The 20,869-nt window shown below is 50.9% G+C and overlaps 1 protein-coding gene across 3 annotated transcripts in view; it reads left to right on the top strand.

The window, feature by feature from the left end:
* The window catches only part of LOC137378753 (rifampicin phosphotransferase-like), a 200,945-nt gene that overhangs the window by 38,147 nt on the left and 141,929 nt on the right, over positions 1–20,869 (top strand). For all 3 annotated transcript variants that reach the window (XM_068049132.1, XM_068049133.1, XM_068049131.1), the window contains exon 5: positions 3,161–3,274. In XM_068049132.1, coding sequence (XP_067905233.1) covers positions 3,161–3,274 — 114 coding nt within the window. The remainder of the gene's footprint in view (positions 1–3,160; positions 3,275–20,869) is intronic.

Raw genomic sequence — 20,869 nt, 5'->3', positions numbered from 1 at the left:
TTAGCAATAGCCAGTAGAAATCAATCAGCAACCAACCTGTAAGTCGTTGACTCTCTTTAATTAGTGCTGGTGGTGGATGGGTCCTTCCTGCTGCCAAATATATGTTCAGCTGGACAGTGTTGAGCTTCAAAATAGCAGGACCAGCATCAAATCAGCATTAGACGCCTGATTGATGTCATGATCTGCCTGCACTGAATACTACCAGTGGCAATTCACTGTGCACACGCTTAACAATATGGCATCTAATGCGATTGGCACCAGAAGTGGGTGCGTATGCTGCAGATGCCATTTTGGTGGACCTCTAAGGGCACTCGTAGCACCCAAAAAGCGGGCACTATGGATCCGAATTTTGCGCCAACAGCATTTAAAATCCCATACTAAAATAAAAGCAAAATACTGCAGATGCTGGAAATCTGAAATAAAAGCAAGAGATGGAGACAGAGAAATTGAGGAAGGGAATTGTTGGAGATGAACCATGTAAAGGTGAGAGAAGGGTGGAAATTAGAAGCAAAGTTGATAAAGTTTTCCAGTTCTGGGTGGGAGCAGGAAACGGCACCAATACAGTCATCAATGTACTGGAAAAAGAGTTGGGGGAGGGGCCCTGAGTACGTCTGGAACAAGGAATGTTTGACATATCCCACAAAAAGACAGGCATAACCAGGACACATGCGGGTACCCATAGCAACACCTTTTACTTGAAGGATGTCAGTGGAGTTGAAGGAGATGTTGTTCAATGTGAGAATAAGTTCAGCTAGTCAGAGGAGGCTGGTGGTGGATGGGGACTGGTTGGGCCTTTGTTCAAGGAAGAAGCGGAGAGCCCTCAAACTAGTGGGGAATGGAGGTGTAGAGAGATTGGACGTCTATAGTGAAAAGGAGGCGGTTAGGGCCAGGAAACTGGAAATTGTCAAAATGATGTAGGGCGTCAGAAGAGTCACAGATGTAGTTGGGAAGAGACTGGACCAAGAAAAGATAGGAAGAACTAAGTTCAGTGGGGCAGGAACAGGCTGAAACAATGGGTCTGCTGGGACAGTCCGAGGTTGAGGGACTATGAAGTTGGAAGCTGTAGAGGGAAGATCTCCGGAGGAGATGAGGTCAGTGACAGTCCTGTGGACAGTAGCTTGATGTTCAGTGGTGGGATCATGGTCCAGGGGGAGGTAGGAAGAAGTGTCTGAAAGTTGGCGCTGAGCCTCTGCAAGGTAGAGGTCGGTATGCCAGACAACGATAGCACCTCCCTTGTCTGCAGGTTAGATGACAATGTCAGGGTTAGACCTGAGAGAACGGAGTGCAGCAAGTTCAGAGGGGGCAGTTTAGTGTGAGTGACGGGGGCAGAGAAATTGAGACAGCCGATGTCGCACCGACAGTTTTCAATGAAAAGATCAAGAGTGGGTAAGAGGCAGAGGGAGGGGTCCAGGTAGAGGGAGAATGCTGGAGGCGGGTGAATGGGTCTGCTGGTCGGGGGAAGGACCTCTGGTCAAACAATTGAGCCTGGAGGTGAAGGCGACAGAAGAAGAGCTCAACGTCATGCCGAGTGCAAAATTCATTGAGGTGGGGGTGTAAGGGGATAAAACTGAGTCCTTAGCTGAGTACAGAACTTTCAGCATCAGAGAGGGGAAGGTCAGAGGGTATAGTGAATACACGGCAAGGGGTCAGATCAGAAGGGATGGGGGTCAGAGGGAAGTGAAGGGGAAGAAGGATCTGGAGGGGCATTAGTCTCCATCAGCTGCTGGAGCTTGCGTTCCTTAACACCTGAAAGGAAGAAGAAAAGTTTTTTGTTAATGCGTCGGATAAGACGAAGGATGAAATGAAACTGCGAAGTAGAAGGGCTTTGAGATAAGGTGAGGCGGTGCTGCTGGAGAGAGAGGTTCAGTGCGTACATGTGGCTGCGCATGGCACTAAGTGTGGATCTCAGGATGCAGCGAGAACAGCACTCCAAGGAACGTTGTATTTCTCGGAGATACCTGTAATCCTGGGTGGATTCAAAACATGAAGGATGAAATTTCAGTTGGAATCCACGTGGAATAAGTTGGAGCTGGAGACAGTCACTGAGGAAGGAGATGTGGCTGTGAAAATGAGTTTTGGTAGACACTTTATCAAACACCAGGAGGGAAATAGAAAGCAATGAAGGTGAACAAGGTAAAAGAGACAAAGGAAAATCCCATTGGAGAGAAGAGCAGAACTTCTTCAAGGTTGTCCTATCAACACCTTCTCTGCTGTTATCTCTTGCTCCCCCCCCTCCCCCCACCATTTGCTTAAAACCTTTTATATTTGTAATATTTGCTAGTTCTAATGAAGGGTCACTGACCTGAAACGTTAACTCTGCTTCTCTCTCCACAGATGTTGCCAGACCTGCTGAGTATTTCCAGAATTTCTTGTTTTTATTTAAAATCTCATACTTTAGAATGCATTCTAAAGTATGGGTCTAGGTTTCACAATAATCTCGATCCCAAGCACTGCCTTTGAGGGCTACCCCTGAAGATGGGTCTGGATTTTCACATATGGAAAAGCTGCCAATTGCAACTTTCACATAGTTTTGTCTGGTGGTACTTGACCCTTCCTGAACACAACAAAGCAATAAAATTAAATAAACCTCAGTGTTATTTTTGAGAGATGCCCTAAAATATTCTCACAAGGTCTTGCAAAATTCCCTGATTGGAATTAAGAAGCATTATCGTCAAATATTTTGTCTAATTTCCACGGTCTGTTGAAGGGCTTGCATTAATCACATCTTTTGGAAATGCCAGCCATGTGACATGTAGCCAGATCCCACAAGCCCCCATGAGATGAATGATGGATTAATTTATTTTTGAGGGATCTTGACCAAGATAAACTGGTCTTTCGTATCCACGTGAACCACTGGAACAGGCAGATGGGACTGTGGTTTAAGGCCTGATCTGAAGGACCAACAGCTCCAAAAGCACATCATTCACTCAGCACCAGACTGGAGTATCAGCATTGGCTATGTGCTCAAATCCTGGAATAAGGCTTCAGCCCATTCCTTCTCACTTAGGGGTAAGAGTGCTACAAATGAAACAAGCTGTCAAAAGCTGCGGATACAATTATTTGTAAAATCTGTAGAAGTCCATGAATCCATGAATGCAAACATTTAGTTCATTCTGATGTAATTGACCAAATTATTTCTTCCTTGTTTCTCCTTCATTAGCTGGACAGCTTTTTCTACTGTGTTCGACTTTGACACAGATATTCACCCCAGTGCTATTGCTCAGGGGATTGCCAAGGAGAAGTGGAGTAAAACGTTCATTGAAAACCTTAAAAAGTGAGTAGAGCTGGTTTTATATTTGCAAACATTTTTACATGGATGAATCAGCCCAGCTCCTTTCAAAGTGGAAAAGAGCCTGTCAATAACTAGCAATGTACTAACCTCATTTTCATAATTTCTGCTATTATTCTAATTATGATTGGGAAAGGGAACTTCACAAAGTACGTCTGCAACCCATTACCCAGTGCTGTAGAATGAGTGTTTGGAGATTGAATGCTGTCATTTTAAAACATCATTATTAGGCACCTTGAAACCTTGGGTTCTTGAAATGAACACTCCTGCACAAAGTGTCCATTACGAATAGTGTGGCTGGGAAAATAAAAAGATTTGTGCAGTATTAATGTCCTGTCACAAGATAATTGCTAATACCTTGTATAACTTCTATATTCTCATTTTGCAGAATATGACTTAAAGGGGACAGAGATCTTTCCCAATTATTTTTTCGCTCAATTTGGACCCCGATTTGGTGTGAGTGCATAAACGGATCCATAATTTCAAGGAACTAAAGGTGTCTGGCTGCAATTACTTGCAAAAGAGAAGTCAAGCTCCAAACATTTAGTCTATGTAGCACTAAGTGAAAAACTAATAGTGGAAATGCACAGCCTGTCAGTGGCATCTGTCACAAGAAAGGACACGATAGTACTCTGGTGGTACAGGTGTTGACTGGTTGGTTGTGTATTTCCAACATTTGCATTTTTTAATGTATTCATTGCCAGACATAAAGTGCAGTAAAATAGGAGCTTACTGAACTCTGTGTAGAAGCATTTTAACTAATAACTATCTTTCAAAGGTAGAAGTTTAAGAAAATAAGTGCTGGAAGGTGTAAAACATGATTAAGTATTTTAGATAGTACTTTACCCCAATACTATAATAGGAGAAATAAAAGGTTCATTGACAGGGAAATAATACAAAGTTTGAGCAGTTACTATGGATGAAAATGCAAATAGAGTTATTAGTTAAGATGCCTAAGCATTGCAGGAGATGACATTTCTTGGCACGGGGCTTCACGCAGAGCTTGGGGCCCATCTGTTTCAGAATGGGAGTGGTAGCCCACTCCATGACAGTACTTGTGGGCCCAGACATGATGCAGCAACTGATAATTGATGTCTCAGCTTCCATTGCAGCACAGGCAGAAGCCAGCCAATGTCTCAGTGCTGCAGTGGAAGCTCAGACTGAGGTCATCAGAGCCATGCTTGTTGCCATGTTAGCCCAAATTGGTGCCATGACTCAGATTACTGCCATGAGGGCTGCGGATACTAGTACTCAAAGGGGATGCAGGCTCTCACAGCAATCCAGCAATCTGACCTCCAATAGATTTACTCAGATTGCTGAGGCGGTGCCCTGGGGAGTGGCAGTGTTTCCAAACCTGCTGTCCTCTCTCAAGATGATAGTTTTTCTGCCCACCACTGCCACTCCACCAATGCCCTTGCTTTAACCTTTCAGTCAGCCAGTCCATGCTGAGGTGGAGAACTACAAAGCTAGGCTCAAGAGGCCCAGAGTTGCTTGAGGTCATCCTGCAAGGCCATCTCCTGTTTTCACCATGTTAATCAGCAGCCTCCCACCAACCATGCTGCAGCTACTGGGGTAGTACTGCATATGAGCACTATCCCAGGCAAAGACACCACAGCACAGGCACTAAGGGAATGCACAAGGGTGAACAGTTCAGTTTTATATGTATTACTGGAAGTGTTGTTGGATATAGTTGTTATTGGAATGGTTTTTTGGCAGAGGCTTTTATTTCAGGGTATTGGCCAAGAGGCTTGGAGACGTGCTCCACCGAGTTCTGGAGGGCTTTGCTGCACTGTCCAGCCAGCGGAACCAATATTTCAGGATTCCAACAGTTTGCTCCATGACATTCCTGGTGGCTGCATGGCTTGCATTGTAGGTGCGCTGCCCATGCATGGTCAGGTGGAGGAGGGGAGCCATGAGTCAGTTGTATAGTGGATATCCCTTGTCACTCAGCAGCCATTCATGGGGCGGCCATGTAATGAGAAGCCTTTAGTGTTGTCTGATGCAGCATAAATGAGATGCGTGGATTCAGTTGAATGAAGATCTTTAACAGGTTTCTTAACAGCTAACAAGTATACACAGTGCAGAGCTATCTATTTACAGGACCTGCCTCTTGGTGTTACAGTTACACAGTGAGACTGGCATGTAGTCACATGACAGCATCCTTGTACTCAACTCATTAGCATACTAAGATCTTAAAGGTACATCGCTCTTAAAGGCAATCACATAACAGGCCAGAGACGGTGAGTCTGACTGACTGGCGCAAGATGAATGCATTTGTGCCTGCTGCAAGGATAGCGGGCATTCACCGTCAGGATCTTCTGGGCATGGTCGCACACCAACTGCATGTTCATGGAGTAGTAGCCCTTGCAGTTGCGCTGCATTTCTCTGTTTGTATATGGGGCCCACAGAGTCACGTGTGCAGTCAGTTGCACCCTGCAACATTGGGAATCCCGCTAGCCTGGCGAATCCATGTGCTCTCTCCTCCTGCTTCTTTCTGGTAAGATAGACTATGAAGTCCCCTCTGCTTCTATGCTGCAGCCGCAACTATAGCCCCCGTTACTGAGGCTGACTCTCTCCTGACAGGCCAGCCAAGATCTCCTGCTGAGCATCTTTAGTTTTGTTTTCTCGGTACAGGGTCTGAAATAAATTTCACATTGTCGCTTGCAGCTGCAGACTGAAATTGTGCTCACTGAGCTTAATTTGATACTTTATTTTGAAGCGGATATGAAAAAATAAAAGGCTGATATTTTCATTCTGGCCTGTGTGCCAACATTGGCCAAAACAATGTTTTTTAAAAATTAATCAGCCACTGCCAATATCATAGGAATGTTATTGTACTGCAGTTCTTTACACAGGCTGCCTAGTTTCTGATCTCTGTCTTTAATTAGTGTTCACATTAGTGGTTAGACCAGAGTAGAGGAGGAGGAGGTCAAAGCATGGTTGAAGAGGTAGGTCCTATTTGCATGATAGGACCATGACCTTCCCATATTTATGAGGCATGTGCCGGCCAGCAGCTAGTGTCCCACAGGTTTCCTAGAAGCTGGGACTTAATTTGACAGCGGATGAGAGTGCAGTGTGAATGGGAAGGTAGGTAAGTCTGCCACTATTTTAACCCCATTGCACGCCCCACTCTCAACAATTGATCGCTTCTCATTCCCCTTGCGTATCTATATGCTCTTTCAGTGATTCAGCCCAATAGCATTTTACCCCTGTCCAAATTTCTTTCAAACTCTACCATTTTGAAGTCTCTGGATCCTAGATAGGTCCAGGTTGTCTAATCTAGGCCATTACTGCCACTGATGATTTTTGATGACCTTATGGCCAAAGGCTTTGTTTGCATATATCACAGTGAGTATTACAAAAGTATCAGTTAACTTTTGTAAACGATTCTAACGTGATGCCAAATTGTAACAGATATCTCATTTACTAATAGTCAAATCAAACATGTAAAAATATCAATGATTAGAAGATAATTATAATGATAGAGAGATCAAACCAACATTGGACTCCTGCAGCAATATGAGAGATTAAAACAATAGTTCCTGGTCTGAACTCTGGGAAGTGGTTGGAATTAACGTGGCGGTGTAGTCGTTTCTACACGCTGAACTTTCCCAGGCCCATGGAGGTGGGCTAGGAGGTAGGGCAGGGAGCAAATTTGGAAAATAGTGCGTTGGGTTAGCTACCCGACGTGCTCCTCTGAGCGATCTTGCCAGATGCACGGTCACCCGCCTAGCAGTGGCGGAGAGCCATTAAGGCCCATTAATGGGCCAATTGAGGGAAAGTTGATGGCACTACTGGGATCTTCTCGACAGTGAACAGGCTCCTGCAAGTAACTGGAACCAACCTCCCGGCAGCAGGTGGCAGCGGCGGGGTGGGGGGTGGCCATTGAGGCCTCCTCTTAAGCACCCCAGCACAGCTGCATCCACAAGCCATCCTGTAAAGGAGCTTCCCCTCCACAATGATGGCCCGATAGCTGTGGCCACAATGCTGCAGAGAGTGCCTCCATTTTGGAAGCGCCCTCGGGGGTCTCCTCCCTGCCTCAGCAGTGCCCACCTGTACCAGTAGGGTTGTGGGCCAGATATCACTGTGGGACCCTCCCATTGGGCCTCCCACTTCCCTGGTCTGCCTGTCATCCTTAATTGAGCGCGACTCCCAGAGGCGGCTTTTTAATTGGTTGCCTCCGTGAAAATTGCAACCAATCTCCTGGAATTGAGGCCAATGGCGGGATCGCGACCGAACTGGAAACGTTCAGTCCAAGATCTCTGACTGTCTTCTGATATTTGGACGTTCTTCAAACCGCTGTGTAGTTCTCACTTCGAGGATTGTGAACAGTTCCGGTTTCCATATTATAAAAAGGATATAGAGGCACTGCTGAAGGTGCAATAAAGATTTACTAGAATGGTACCAGAATGGAGAGGTTATACCTATCAGGAAAGGTTTAACAGTCCCAGGTCCTTCCTATAGAAAGGAGAAGATTGAGGGGTGACTTGATAGAGGTCTTTAAGACTGAGAAGGGGCTTAATAGGGTAGATCTGGAGAGGATATTTCCACTTGTGGGCAAGATCAGAGCTATAAGCCATAAATATGAAATAGTTATTAATGAAACCAATAGGGAATTCAGAAACCTCTTTATCCAGGAGGTGGTTAGAATGCAGAACTCACTACAAAGAGTGGCTAAGGTGATGAGCATAAATGTGTTTAAGGGGAAACTAGATAAACACATGCGGGAGAAAGGAAGAGAAGGATATGTTGATGGTGTCAGATGAAGAAGGGAGAAGTATCAGAGGAGGTCTGTATGAAGCATAAACACCAGAACAGACCTGTTGGGCTGAATGGCCTATTTCTGTGCTGTAAATCCTTTGTAACTTTGAGAAGTTTTGTTCTGACAGCTGTTTGGCCTTCACTGATAACTTTGCCCCAAGTTCAAAAGACGCTGGGTTTTTCTGGCCCACCCGCCTCCCCCCAGCAGGAACCTCACACCATGGGGGGGAATTTATGGAGGCGACAGGGGTCTCCACCACCGACTGGACAGACGGAGAGAAACCCACACTGCCTCCTCCAGGAAGGCCTTCCGGAATTACATGCCAGTCAGGCAGTTGAGAGATCACCAGGGGGTCTTTCACGGGATTCGGACCCTGGAGGCAGATATCAGTCCCAATGAGAGCTGCCTGCCAAGCAGAGGCCAGCAGCTCTGTTGCTCAGCGGCACCACTGGGAAGGCGGTGGCTGCTGAGAGAAAGACACCCACCTGAGGTTCAGGTTGGCGGTGGATTCCGTACTCAGGTGAGTGATGGCAAGAGGGGTTTCGGGGGTTGGGGTCGAAAGGGAGGTGGGTGTAGGGGGGGTCGATAGCAAGGGCCAGAGGGTGGCTCTCAGCGGGCTCCCCCGCTTCCCAATGTCGAGTTACTCGATCAGGCACTGAGTGCCTTTGAAAAAGGCACCGCCCCCGAGAGCCGGCAACCAACCCACTCAGGTTTTCATGTCATTCTCCCGACATGGCAACAGGCTCACCCGCCACTGGGTTAATACCAGTGGCAGTGGGAAGACGCCCTTAATTGAGCATTAATTGCCCCTTAAGGCCCTCAATTAGGAACAGCGCAGAAAGGCCATCCGTGGGGTAGTGGCAGAAAATCTGCCCGAGTAAAAGCCCTCCCTGCCTACACACCTGCTACGGGGGAGAGCATATAATCCAGCCATGTGTGGGATTGTCATTCACAAGATTTTATAGATTATTAATAACTTGCTTTTCAGAGAATACCAGATGATTAGCTTGTTTTAACATTACTCATCTACCCACAGGGGTACCCACATTTGGAAAGTGGCCAGTTTATTTGCCTGCACTAGTCTTGCTATTTCATCATCGTCCTGGTTTTCATTCCACTTTTGGGGTCTTGTTCCTCTTTTATCGTAGAATAGCTTTGCCTTAGTGAGGTAACTAGTCAAAGGTTAGCAGTTTGAAATTTAGCAAAGCCAGCCGCACATTCAGCAAAATATGCAGCACAGCAGCAAAGCGTGATGGTTGGCAGAGTTAAGAAAATTATGTCAATTTACCCCCATGTCCAATATTATTACACTTTTCATTTGTTTTTCCAGTAATGATCCAGAACCTTTTATTAAAATAACCTTTCAGACATGTGGGAAATGGTGTGGGTGACTTCCACTTTCCACCTCCCAATTTACCATTTTTTTTAAAACGGTGCTTTAGTCCCGAGTGTTTTAGGGTCAAATAAATAGACAAACAACAGGTTTCCTTGTACGTTTAGAAAAGAAAAATAACTATTTCCTAAAAAATACCTGAAAACGTTGGCAACCTCACCTATTCACATAGATGCACACACACAAGAAAAGATAAAGAGAAGAGAATGGCATGCAATTAGAGTCCAATTTGCTGTAAAAGAGTTTGTTGTTTAAAATCTTCAGAGTTACTTCCCTGGAGGGAATCTTATAACATTGTAGGCTTGAATGTTCCTTGTCTTGGAACTGATGAAGCATCGCAGACTCCTTTAGTTAAAACTCAGTCTAAAGTTGACGGTGGAAATCTTGGTTCAATTTCTTAGGTGGGAAGTTTTCAAGGTCACCTTGTAATCTCTCTGACTCCGTAGTTTAAAGATGGTGCTGGCAGGGCTCCTTTCCTACCGCAGTCAATCTCACAGTTTCTCTGGCTGGAATGGCTTTGTGACTCTCTCTCTCTCTCTCTCTCTCTCTGAGTCTCTCAGTTATATACCTTCCTTTAAAAGTAAAAATGTATCAGATTTCGGTTTCAGTCAGGTGATTCCAGACACTCTCCCCTGGGTTGTTGATACAATATTCCAGGATGTGGGGACCATTGATACATAATGACGTTGCTAGCATAATGTTATTTCACACCTATTATCTTGACCTTGGCTTTGGAGTCAGTCTGTCTGCAAAAGTATTTTTTAGTGCAATTCTTGATGAAAGGAATCGTTAGCGTGGAATGGGCTGTTTTACAAGTCAATGTGCCTTCTCAAGGTGATTCCATAAATTGATAACAGTCTCATCTTCAACAGACATGTTTATTGGCAGAGCAGGAGGGAAATCACCTGACCTGTCCCTCCATGTTGTCAGGTTGCAGAGTGTCCATTTTTCTGGTAGTTTACAGGTGACTTTTATTTCAAAATTTCTCCAGTCCATTTCATATTTCATCACTGTTCCCTCTGTGAGTGTGACACCAAAACCCTTCATAATTTTGAAAGTCTTTAAATCCACTCCCCCTTAATTGTCCCTGTTACAGAAAAAGAAAAACATTATTTGAACCATACTTCAAAACTATAATCTTTCATTGCTGGTATACTCTTAGTGAATTTTCACTGCGCCCTTTCCATGGCTCTAATATCGTTCCTTTAATGGTCCAATTGATGTCTCACAATCATCAAATCAAATCAAATTCATCATCAGTTTCTTGCTTTTATATTCAATGCTTCTATATAGAATTACTGTACTTCAGGTTTTTTTCAGATCTTTATGACTACTTCTAAACATCTTTAGATCTCTGTCCCTAAATGCCAGATGGTTAAAATAGCAGTCGGCCCTAAATGATGTCATTGGAGCCCAATCTACATATTTAAAGGACCCAGTCAGTTTCAGGCAGTCTCTCCTTTTTGCCTGCTCAGAAGAGCAGCATAAAACCAAAGTCTGCAGAAAAAGAGTGGGACATTGACGGGTGAGTCCTCCAGGTGATTTTAAATGTCCAAGAGCCCGGTTTCTGCTAAGCAGGTAGGGTTAAAATGTCCCTGCTGTCTTTAGTATGAGATGTTAACTTGAGGCCCTGCCCACCTGTTGGGATGCACAATGCCTCACTGAAAGAAGCATGGGCTGCAATTTTATCTTGGTGCCAGGGGTCTTGGCCACCGGCTAATGCTTTGGCAAGAGCCCCGCGGTGCCTCCTCTGGGGAAGGCCCACTGTATTACGTGCCAATTAGGCACTTAGGTGGACAGCGATGGGCCTTCCCCAGGATTAAGGACCCCATGCCGGAAGTCCTGCATGCTGAGAGCTGCCGGACAATCAGAGGCCCCAGAGGTGCTGGCTGCTGCTGGTAGAGTACCCATTAGTGGTGAGGGACCCAGGCCACAGGTGAGTCAGGGCAGGAGGGATTTTGCAGGGTAGAGGTCGCAGGGAACGGGGGTGTTGGGGGGGGTGGTCGGCAGCAAGGGCAGGGGCTGTCTTTCAGCAGGTCCCCCACTTCCCGATGCCAGGTCCTTTGATCAGGTACTAAGTGCCTTTTAACAAGGGACCCGCCCTGGTGCTGGCTAGCAACCCACACGGGTTTGCTTGGTGTGCTCCCCGTGTGGCGACTAGTCGGCCCGCTGCTGGGCTAATACTGACGGCGGCAGGATGAGGCCCTTAACTGGGCATTAATTGCCCACTTGAGGGCCTCAATTGGCGGTGGAGCAGAAGGCAGACCTTCAAGTCCCAGATTTAATTTGAGTGGCGGCAGGAAGGTGGCGGGGAGGACCCCGCCACCACCACCTCACCTGACTATATGCTCTCCTCGTCCCCGAAGATACCGTGGGGGAGAGCATAAAATTCCCCCATGGTGTCCTGGCCAATATGTCCCTCAACCAACAGCAGTACCAAAGACAGGCTCTGAATTGGCTGTGGGGTTACCACCGGTCACCAATTTCTAAGCAGTTCTCCCTATTTTCAATGACAATGTAAATAGCTGAATATAATGTAGCAATTTATATTTCCTACTGGTATCTGGAAATACATTTTTTGGTTTTGTGATGGAAAAGCATCAAGAATATAAACAGCTGCTGCTTTAACTAGTTTTTTTGTCTCTTTGGAGCTATTAGAGAAGTGTCACCAACTCGCGAGCTACTAATAGCTTGTCGACAGTCTCTGAGGTGCACGCTGGCGCACTTGCAGTGTGGGCCGTGACTGGAGCATGTTCAGTGTGGGCCGTGACTGGAGCATGTTCAGTGTGGGCCGTGACTGGAGCATGTTCAGTGTGGGCCGTGACTGGAGCATGTTCAGTGTGGGCCGTGACTGGAGCATGTGCAGTGTGGGCCGTGACTGGAGCATGTGCAGTGTGGGCCGTGACTGGAGCATGTGCAGTGTGGGCCGTGACTGGAGCATGTTCAGTGTGGGCTGTGACTGGAGCATGTTCAGTTTGGGATGTGACTGGAGCATGTTCAGTTTGGGCTGTAACTGGAGCATGTTCAGTGTGGGCTGTAACTGGAGCATGTTCAATGTGGGCTGTGACTGGAGCATGTTCAGTGTGGGCCGTGACTGGAGCATGTTCAGTGTGGGCCGTGACTGGAGCATGTTCAGTGTGGGCCGTGACTGGAGCATGTTCAGTGTGGGCCGTGACTGGAGCATGTGCAGTGTGGGCCGTGACTGGAGCATGTGCAGTGTGGGCCGTGACTGGAGCATGTGCAGTGTGGGCCGTGACTGGAGCATGTGCAGTGTGGGCCGTGACCGGAGCATGTGCAGTGTGGGCCGTGACCGGAGCATGTGCAGTGTGGGCCGTGACCGGAGCATGTGCAGTGTGGGCCGTGACTGGAGCATGTGCAGTGTGGGCCGTGACTGGAGCATGTGCAGTGTGGGCCGTGACTGGAGCATGTACAGTGTGGGCAGTGACTGGAGCATGTTCAGTGCGGGCAGTGACTGGAGCTTGTGCAGTGCTAGCAGTGACTGGAGCATGTTCAGTCTGGGCAGTGACTGGAGCATGTTCAGTGTGGGCTGTGACTGGTGCATGTTCAGTGTGGGCAGTGACTGGAGCATGTTCAGTGTGGGCTGTGACTGGAGCATGTTCAGTGTGGGCTGTGACTGGCGCATGTTCAGTGTGGGCCGTGACTGGAGCATGTGCAGTGTGGGCCGTGACTGGAGCATGTGCAGTGTGGGCCGTGACTGGAGCATGTGCAGTGTGGGCCGTGACTGGAGCATGTGCAGTGTGGGCCGTGACTGGAGCATGTTCAGTGTGGGCTGTGACTGGTGCATGTTCAGTGTGGGCTGTGACTGGCGCATGTTCAGTGTGGGCTGTGACTGGAGCATGTTCAGTGTGGGCTGTGACTGGAACATGTTCAGTGTGAGCCGTGACTGGAGCATGTTCAGTGTGGGCTGTGACTGGAGCATATGCAGTGCCGGTGGTGACTGGAACATGTTCAGTGTGGGCTGTGACTGGAGCATGTGCAGTGCGGGTGGTGACTGGAGCATGTGCAGTGCGGGTGGTGACTGGAGCATGTTCAGTGTGGGCCGTGACTGGAGCATGTGCAGTGTGGGCCGTGACTGGAGCATGTGCAGTGTGGGCTGTGACAGGAACATGTTCAGTGTGGGCCGTGACTGGAACATGTTCAGTGTGGGCTGTGACTGGCGCATGTTCAGTGTGGGCTGTGACTGGAGCATGTTCAGTGTGGGCTGTGACTGGAACATGTTCAGTGTGAGCCGTGACTGGAGCATGTTCAGTGTGGGCTGTGACTGGAGCATATGCAGTGCCGGTGGTGACTGGAACATGTTCAGTGTGGGCTGTGACTGGAGCATGTGCAGTGCGGGTGGTGACTGGAGCATGTGCAGTGCGGGTGGTGACTGGAGCATGTTCAGTGTGGGCCGTGACTGGAGCATGTGCAGTGTGGGCCGTGACTGGAGCATGTTCAGTGTGGGCCGTGACAGGAACATGTTCAGTGTGGGCCGTGACTGGAGCATGTGCAGTGTGGGCCGTGACTGGAGCATGTTCAGTGTGGGCAGTGACTGGAGCATGTTCAGTGTGGGCAGTGACTGGAGCATGTGCAGTGCGGGTGGTGACTGGAACATGTTCAGTGTGGGCGGTGACTGGAGCATGTGTAGAGCGGGTGTTGACTGGAGCATGTTCAGTGTGGGCAGTGACTGGAACACGTACAGTGTGGGCAGTGACTGGAGCACGTTCAGTGTGGGCAGTGACTGGAGCATGTTCAGTGTGGGCTGTGACTGGAGCATGTTCAGTGTGGGCTGTGACTGGCGCATGTTCAGTGTGGGCTGTGACTGGCACATGTTCAGTGTGGGCTGTGACTGGAGCATGTTCAGTGTGGGCTGTGACTGGAGCATGTTCAGTGTGGGCTGTGACTGGAGCATGTGCAGTGTGGGCAGTGACTGGAGCATGTTCAGTGTGGGCTGTGACTGGAGCATGTACAGTGTGGGCTGTGACTGGCGCATGTTCAGTGTGGGCTGTGACTGGCGCATGTTCAGTGTGGGCTGTGACTGCCGCATGTTCAGTGTGGGCTGTGACTGGAGCATGTCCAGTGTGGGCTGTGACTGGAGCATGTCCAGTGTGGGCAGTGACTGGAGCATGTCCAGTGTGGGCAGTGACTGGAGCATGTTCAGGGTGGGCTGTGACTGGAGCATGTTCAGGGTGGGCTGTGACTGGAGCATGTTCAGTGTGGGCTGTGACTGGAGCATGTTCAGTTTGGGCTGTGACTGGAGCATGTTCAGTGTGGGCTGTGACTGGAGCATGTTCAATGTGGGCTGTGACTGGAGCATGTTCAGTGTGGGCCGTGACTGGAGCATGTGCAGTGTGGGCCGTGACTGGAGCATGTGCAGTGTGGGCCGTGACTGGAGCATGTGCAGTGTGGGCCGTGACTGGAGCATGTGCAGTGTGGGCCGTGACTGGAGCATGTTCAGTGTGGGCTGTGACTGGAGCATGTGCAGTGTGGGCAGTGACTGGAGCATGTTCAGTGTGGGCTGTGACTGGAGCATGTTCAGTGTGGGCTGTGACTGGAGCATGTTCAGTGTGGGCTGTGACTGGAGCATGTTCAGTGTGGGCTGTGACTGGCGCATGTTCAGTTTGGGCAGTGACTGGAGCATGTTCAGTGTGGGCTGTGACTGGAGCATGTGCAGTGTGGGCTGTGACTGGAGCATGTGCAGTGTGGGCTGTGACTGGAGCATGTGCAGTGTGGGCTGTGACTGGAGCATGTTCAGTGTGGGCTGTGACTGGAGCATGTTCAGTGTGGGCGGTGACTGGAGCATGTTCAGTGTGGGCTGTGACTGCCGCATGTTCAGTGTGGGCAGTGACTGGAGCATGTCCAGTGTGGGCAGTGACTGGAGCATGTTCAGGGTGGGCTGTGACTGGAGCATGTTCAGGGTGGGCTGTGACTGGAGCATGTTCAGTGTGGGCTGTGACTGGAGCATGTTCAGTTTGGGCTGTGACTGGAGCATGTTCAGTGTGGGCTGTGACTGGAGCATGTTCAGTGTGGGCTGTGACTGGAGCATGTTCAATGTGGGCTGTGACTGGAGCATGTTCAGTGTGGGCCGTGACTGGAGCATGTTCAGTGTGGGCCGTGACTGGAGCATGTGCAGTGTGGGCCGTGACTGGAGCATGTGCAGTGTGGGCCGTGACTGGAGCATGTGCAGTGTGGGCCGTGACTGGAGCATGTGCAGTGTGGGCCGTGACTGGAGCATGTGCAGTGTGGGCCGTGACTGGAGCATGTGCAGTGTGGGCTTGGACTGGAACATGTTCAGTGTGGGCCGTGACTGGAACATGTTCAGTGTGGGCCGTGACTGGAGCATGTTCAGTGTGGGCCGTGACTGGAGCATGTTCAGTGTGGGCCGTGACTGGCGCATGTGCAGTGTGGGCTGTGACTGGCGCATGTGCAGTGTGGGCTGTGACTGGCGCATGTTCAGTGTGGGCTGTGACTGGCGCATGTTCAGTGTGGGCTGTGACTGGCGCATGTTCAGTGTGGGCTGTGACTGGCGCATGTTCAGTGTGGGCTGTGACTGGCGCATGTTCAGTGTGGGCTGTGACTGGCGCATGTTCAGTGTGGGCTGTGACTGGCGCATGTTCAGTGTGGGCTGTGACTGGAGCATGTTCAGTGTGGGCCGTGACTGGCGCATGTTCAGTGTGGGCCGTGACTGGCGCATGTTCAGTGTGGGCTGTGACTGGCGCATGTTCAGTGTGGGCTGTGACTGGCGCATGTTCAGTGTGGGCTGTGACTGGCGCATGTTCAGTGTGGGCTGTGACTGGCGCATGTTCAGTGTGGGCTGTGACTGGCGCATGTTCAGTGTGGGTTGTGACTGGAGCATGTTCAGTGTGGGTTGTGACTGGAGCATGTTCAGTGTGGGCTGTGACTGGAGCATGTTCAGTGTGGGCTGTGACTGGAACATGTTCAGTGTGGGCCGTGACTGGAGCATACGCAGTGCCGGTGGTGACTGGAACATGTTCAGTGTGGGCTGTGACTGGAACATGTTCAGTGTGGGCTGTGACTGGCGCATGTTCAGTGTGGGCTGTGCCTGGAGCATGTTCAGTGTGGGCTGTGCCTGGAGCATGTTCAGTGTGGGCTGTGACTGGAGCATGTTCAGTGTGGGCTGTGACTTGAGCATGTTCAGTGTGGGCTGTGACTGGTGCATGTTCAGTGTGGGCAGTGACTGGCACATGTTCAGTTTGGGCAGTGACTGGAGCATGTGCAGTGTGGGCTGTGACTGGAGCATGTGCAGTGTGGGCTGTGACTGGAGCATGTGCAGTGTGGGCTGTGACTGGAGCATGTTCAGTGTGGGCAGTGACTGGTGCATGTTCAGTGTGGGCTGTGACTGGAGCATGTTCAGTGTGGGCTGTGACTGGAGCATGTTCAGTGTGGGCTGTGACTGGTGCATGTTCAGTGTGGGCTGTGACTGGCGCATGTTCAGTTTGGGCAGTGACTGGAGCATGTTCATTGTGGGCTGTGACTGGAACATGTGCAGTGTGGGCTGTGACTGGAGCATGTACAGTGTGGGCTGTGACTGGAGCATATTCAGTGTGGGCTGTGACTGGAGCATGCGCAGTGTGGGCTGTGACTGGAGCATGCGCAGTGTGGGCTGTGACTGGAGCATGCACAGTGTGGGCTGTGACTGGAGCATGCACAGTGTGGGCTGTGACTGGAGCATGTTCAGTGTGGGCTGTGACTGGAGCATGTTCAGTGTGGGCTGTGACTGGAGCATGTTCAATGTGGGCTGTGACTGGAGCATGTTCAGTGTGGGCCGTGACTGGAGCATGTGCAGTGTGGGCCGTGACTGGAGCATGTGCAGTGTGGGCCGTGACTGGAGCATGTGCAGTGTGGGCCGTGACTGGAGCATGTGCAGTGTGGGCTTGGACTGGAACATGTTCAGTGTGGGCCGTGACTGGAACATGTTCAGTGTGGGCCGTGACTGGAGCATGTTCAGTGTGGGCCGTGACTGGAGCATGTTCAGTGTGGGCCGTGACTGGCGCATGTTCAGTGTGGGCCGTGACTGGCGCATGTTCAGTGTGGGCCGTGACTGGCGCATGTTCAGTGTGGGCTGTGACTGGCGCATGTTCAGTGTGGGCTGTGACTGGAGCATGTTCAGTGTGGGTTGTGACTGGAGCATGTTCAGTGTGGGCTGTGACTGGAGCATGTTCAGTGTGGGCTGTGACTGGAACATGTTCAGTGTGGGCCGTGACTGGAGCATACGCAGTGCCGGTGGTGACTGGAACATGTTCAGTGTGGGCTGTGACTGGAACATGTTCAGTGTGGGCTGTGACTGGCGCATGTTCAGTGTGGGCTGTGCCTGGAGCATGTTCAGTGTGGGCTGTGCCTGGAGCATGTTCAGTGTGGGCTGTGACTGGAGCATGTTCAGTGTGGGCTGTGACTTGAGCATGTTCAGTGTGGGCTGTGACTGGTGCATGTTCAGTGTGGGCAGTGACTGGCACATGTTCAGTTTGGGCAGTGACTGGAGCATGTGCAGTGTGGGCTGTGACTGGAGCATGTGCAGTGTGGGCTGTGACTGGAGCATGTGCAGTGTGGGCAGTGACTGGTGCATGTTCAGTGTGGGCTGTGACTGGAGCATGTTCAGTGTGGGCTGTGACTGGAGCATGTTCAGTGTGGGCTGTGACTGGTGCATGTTCAGTGTGGGCTGTGACTGGCGCATGTTCAGTTTGGGCAGTGACTGGAGCATGTTCATTGTGGGCTGTGACTGGAACATGTGCAGTGTGGGCTGTGACTGGAGCATGTACAGTGTGGGCTGTGACTGGAGCATATTCAGTGTGGGCTGTGACTGGAGCATGCGCAGTGTGGGCTGTGACTGGAGCATGCGCAGTGTGGGCTGTGACTGGAGCATGCGCAGTGTGGGCTGTGACTGGAGCATGCGCAGTGTGGGCTGTGACTGGAGCATGCACAGTGTGGGCTGTGACTGGAGCATGCACAGTGTGGGCTGTGACTGGAGCATGTTCAGTGTGGGCTGTGACTGGAGCATGTTCAGTGTGGGCTGTGACTGGAGCATGTTCAATGTGGGCTGTGACTGGAGCATGTTCAGTGTGGGCCGTGACTGGAGCATGTGCAGTGTGGGCCGTGACTGGAGCATGTGCAGTGTGGGCCGTGACTGGAGCATGTGCAGTGTGGGCCGTGACTGGAGCATGTGCAGTGTGGGCCGTGACTGGAGCATGTGCAGTGTGGGCTTGGACTGGAACATGTTCAGTGTGGGCCGTGACTGGAACATGTTCAGTGTGGGCCGTGACTGGAGCATGTTCAGTGTGGGCCGTGACTGGAGCATGTTCAGTGTGGGCCGTGACTGGCGCATGTTCAGTGTGGGCCGTGACTGGCGCATGTTCAGTGTGGGCCGTGACTGGCGCATGTTCAGTGTGGGCCGTGACTGGCGCATGTTCAGTGTGGGCCGTGACTGGCGCATGTTCAGTGTGGGCTGTGACTGGCGCATGTTCAGTGTGGGCTGTGACTGGCGCATGTTCAGTGTGGGCTGTGACTGGCGCATGTTCAGTGTGGGCTGTGACTGGCGCATGTTCAGTGTGGGCTGTGACTGGAGCATGTTCAGTGTGGGCTGTGACTGGAGCATGTTCAGTGTGGGCTGTGACTGGAACATGTTCAGTGTGGGCCGTGACTGGAGCATACGCAGTGCCGGTGGTGACTGGAACATGTTCAGTGTGGGCTGTGACTGGCGCATGTTCAGTGTGGGCTGTGACTGGCGCATGTTCAGTGTGGGCTGTGCCTGGAGCATGTTCAGTGTGGGCAGTGACTGGTGCATGTTCAGTGTGGGCTGTGACTGGAGCATGTTCAGTGTGGGCTGTGACTGGTGCATGTTCAGTGTGGGCAGTGACTGGCGCATGTTCAGTTTGGGCAGTGACTGGAGCATGTGCAGTGTGGGCTGTGACTGGAGCATGTGCAGTGTGTGCTGTGACTGGAGCATGTGCAGTGTGTGCTGTGACTGGAGCATGTGCAGTGTGGGCTGTGACTGGAGCATGTTCAGTGTGGGCAGTGACTGGTGCATGTGCAGTGTGGGCTGTGACTGGAGCATGTACAGTGTGGGCTGTGACTGGAGCATATTCAGTGTGGGCTGTGACTGGAGCATGTTCAGTGTGGGCTGTGACTGGAGCATGCGCAGTGTGGGCTGTGACTGGAGCATGCACAGTGTGGGCTGTGACTGGAGCATGCACAGTGTGGGCTGTGACTGGAGCATGCACAGTGTGGGCTGTGACTGGAGCATGTTCAGTGTGGGCTGTGACTGGAGCATGTTCAGTGTGGGCTGTGACTGGAGCATGTACAGTGTGGGCTGTGACTGGCGCATGTTCAGTGTGGGCAGTGACTGGCGCATGTTCAGTGTGGGCAGTGACTGGCGCATGTTCAGTGTGGGCAGTGACTGGCGCATGTTCAGTGTGGGCAGTGACTGGAGCATGTTCAGGGTGGGCTGTGACTGGAGCATGTTCAGGGTGGGCTGTGACTGGAGCATGTTCAGGGTGGGCTGTGACTGGAGCATGTTCAGGGTGGGCTGTGACTGGAGCATGTTCAGTGTGGGCTGTGACTGGAGCATGTTCAGTGTGGGCTGTGACTGGAGCATGTTCAGTTTGGGCTGTGACTGGAGCATGTTCAATGTGGGCGGTGACTGGCGCATGTTCAGTTTGGGCGGTGACTGGCGCATGTTCAGTTTGGGCGGTGACTGGCGCATGTTCAGTTTGGGCGGTGACTGGAGCATGTGCAGTGCGGGTGGTGACTGGAGCATGTGCAGTGCGGGTGGTGACTGGAGCATGTTCAGTGCGGGCGGTGACTGGAGCATGTTCAGTGCGGGCGGTGACTGGAGCATGTTCAGTGCGGGCGGTGACTGGAGCATGTGCAGTGCGGGTGGTGACTGGAGCACGTTCAGTGTGGGCTGTGACTGTAGCACGTGCAGTGTGGGCCGTGACTGGACCATGTTCAGTGTGGGCTGTGACTGGAGCATGTGCAGTGTGGGCGGTGACTGGAGCATGTTCAGTGCGGGCGGTGACTGGAGCATATGCAGTGCAGGTGGTGACTGTGGCATGTGCAGTGCGGGCGGTGACTGTGGCATGTGCAGTGTGGGCGGTGACTGGAGCATGTTCAGTGTGGGCTGTGACTGGCGCATGTTCAGTGTGCGCTGTGACTGGCGCATGTTCAGTGTGGGCTGTGACTGGCGCATGTTCAGTGTGGGCTGTGACTGGCGCATGTTCAGTGTGGGCTGTGACTGGAGCATGTGCAGTGTGGGCAGTGACTGGAGCATGTGCAGTGTGGGCAGTGACTGGAGCATGTGCAGTGTGGGCAGTGACTGGAGCATGTTCAGTGTGGGCTGTGACTGGAGCATGTTCAGTGTGGGCTGTGACTGGAGCATGTGCAGTGTGGGCTGTGACTGGAGCATGTTCAG

Source organism: Heterodontus francisci, chromosome 17 (genome assembly GCF_036365525.1).
Source record: "Heterodontus francisci isolate sHetFra1 chromosome 17, sHetFra1.hap1, whole genome shotgun sequence".
Classification (NCBI taxonomy): domain Eukaryota; kingdom Metazoa; phylum Chordata; class Chondrichthyes; order Heterodontiformes; family Heterodontidae; genus Heterodontus; species Heterodontus francisci.
Note: the sequence above shows the minus strand (reverse complement) of the source record. Positions and strands in the feature narration are given on the sequence as shown.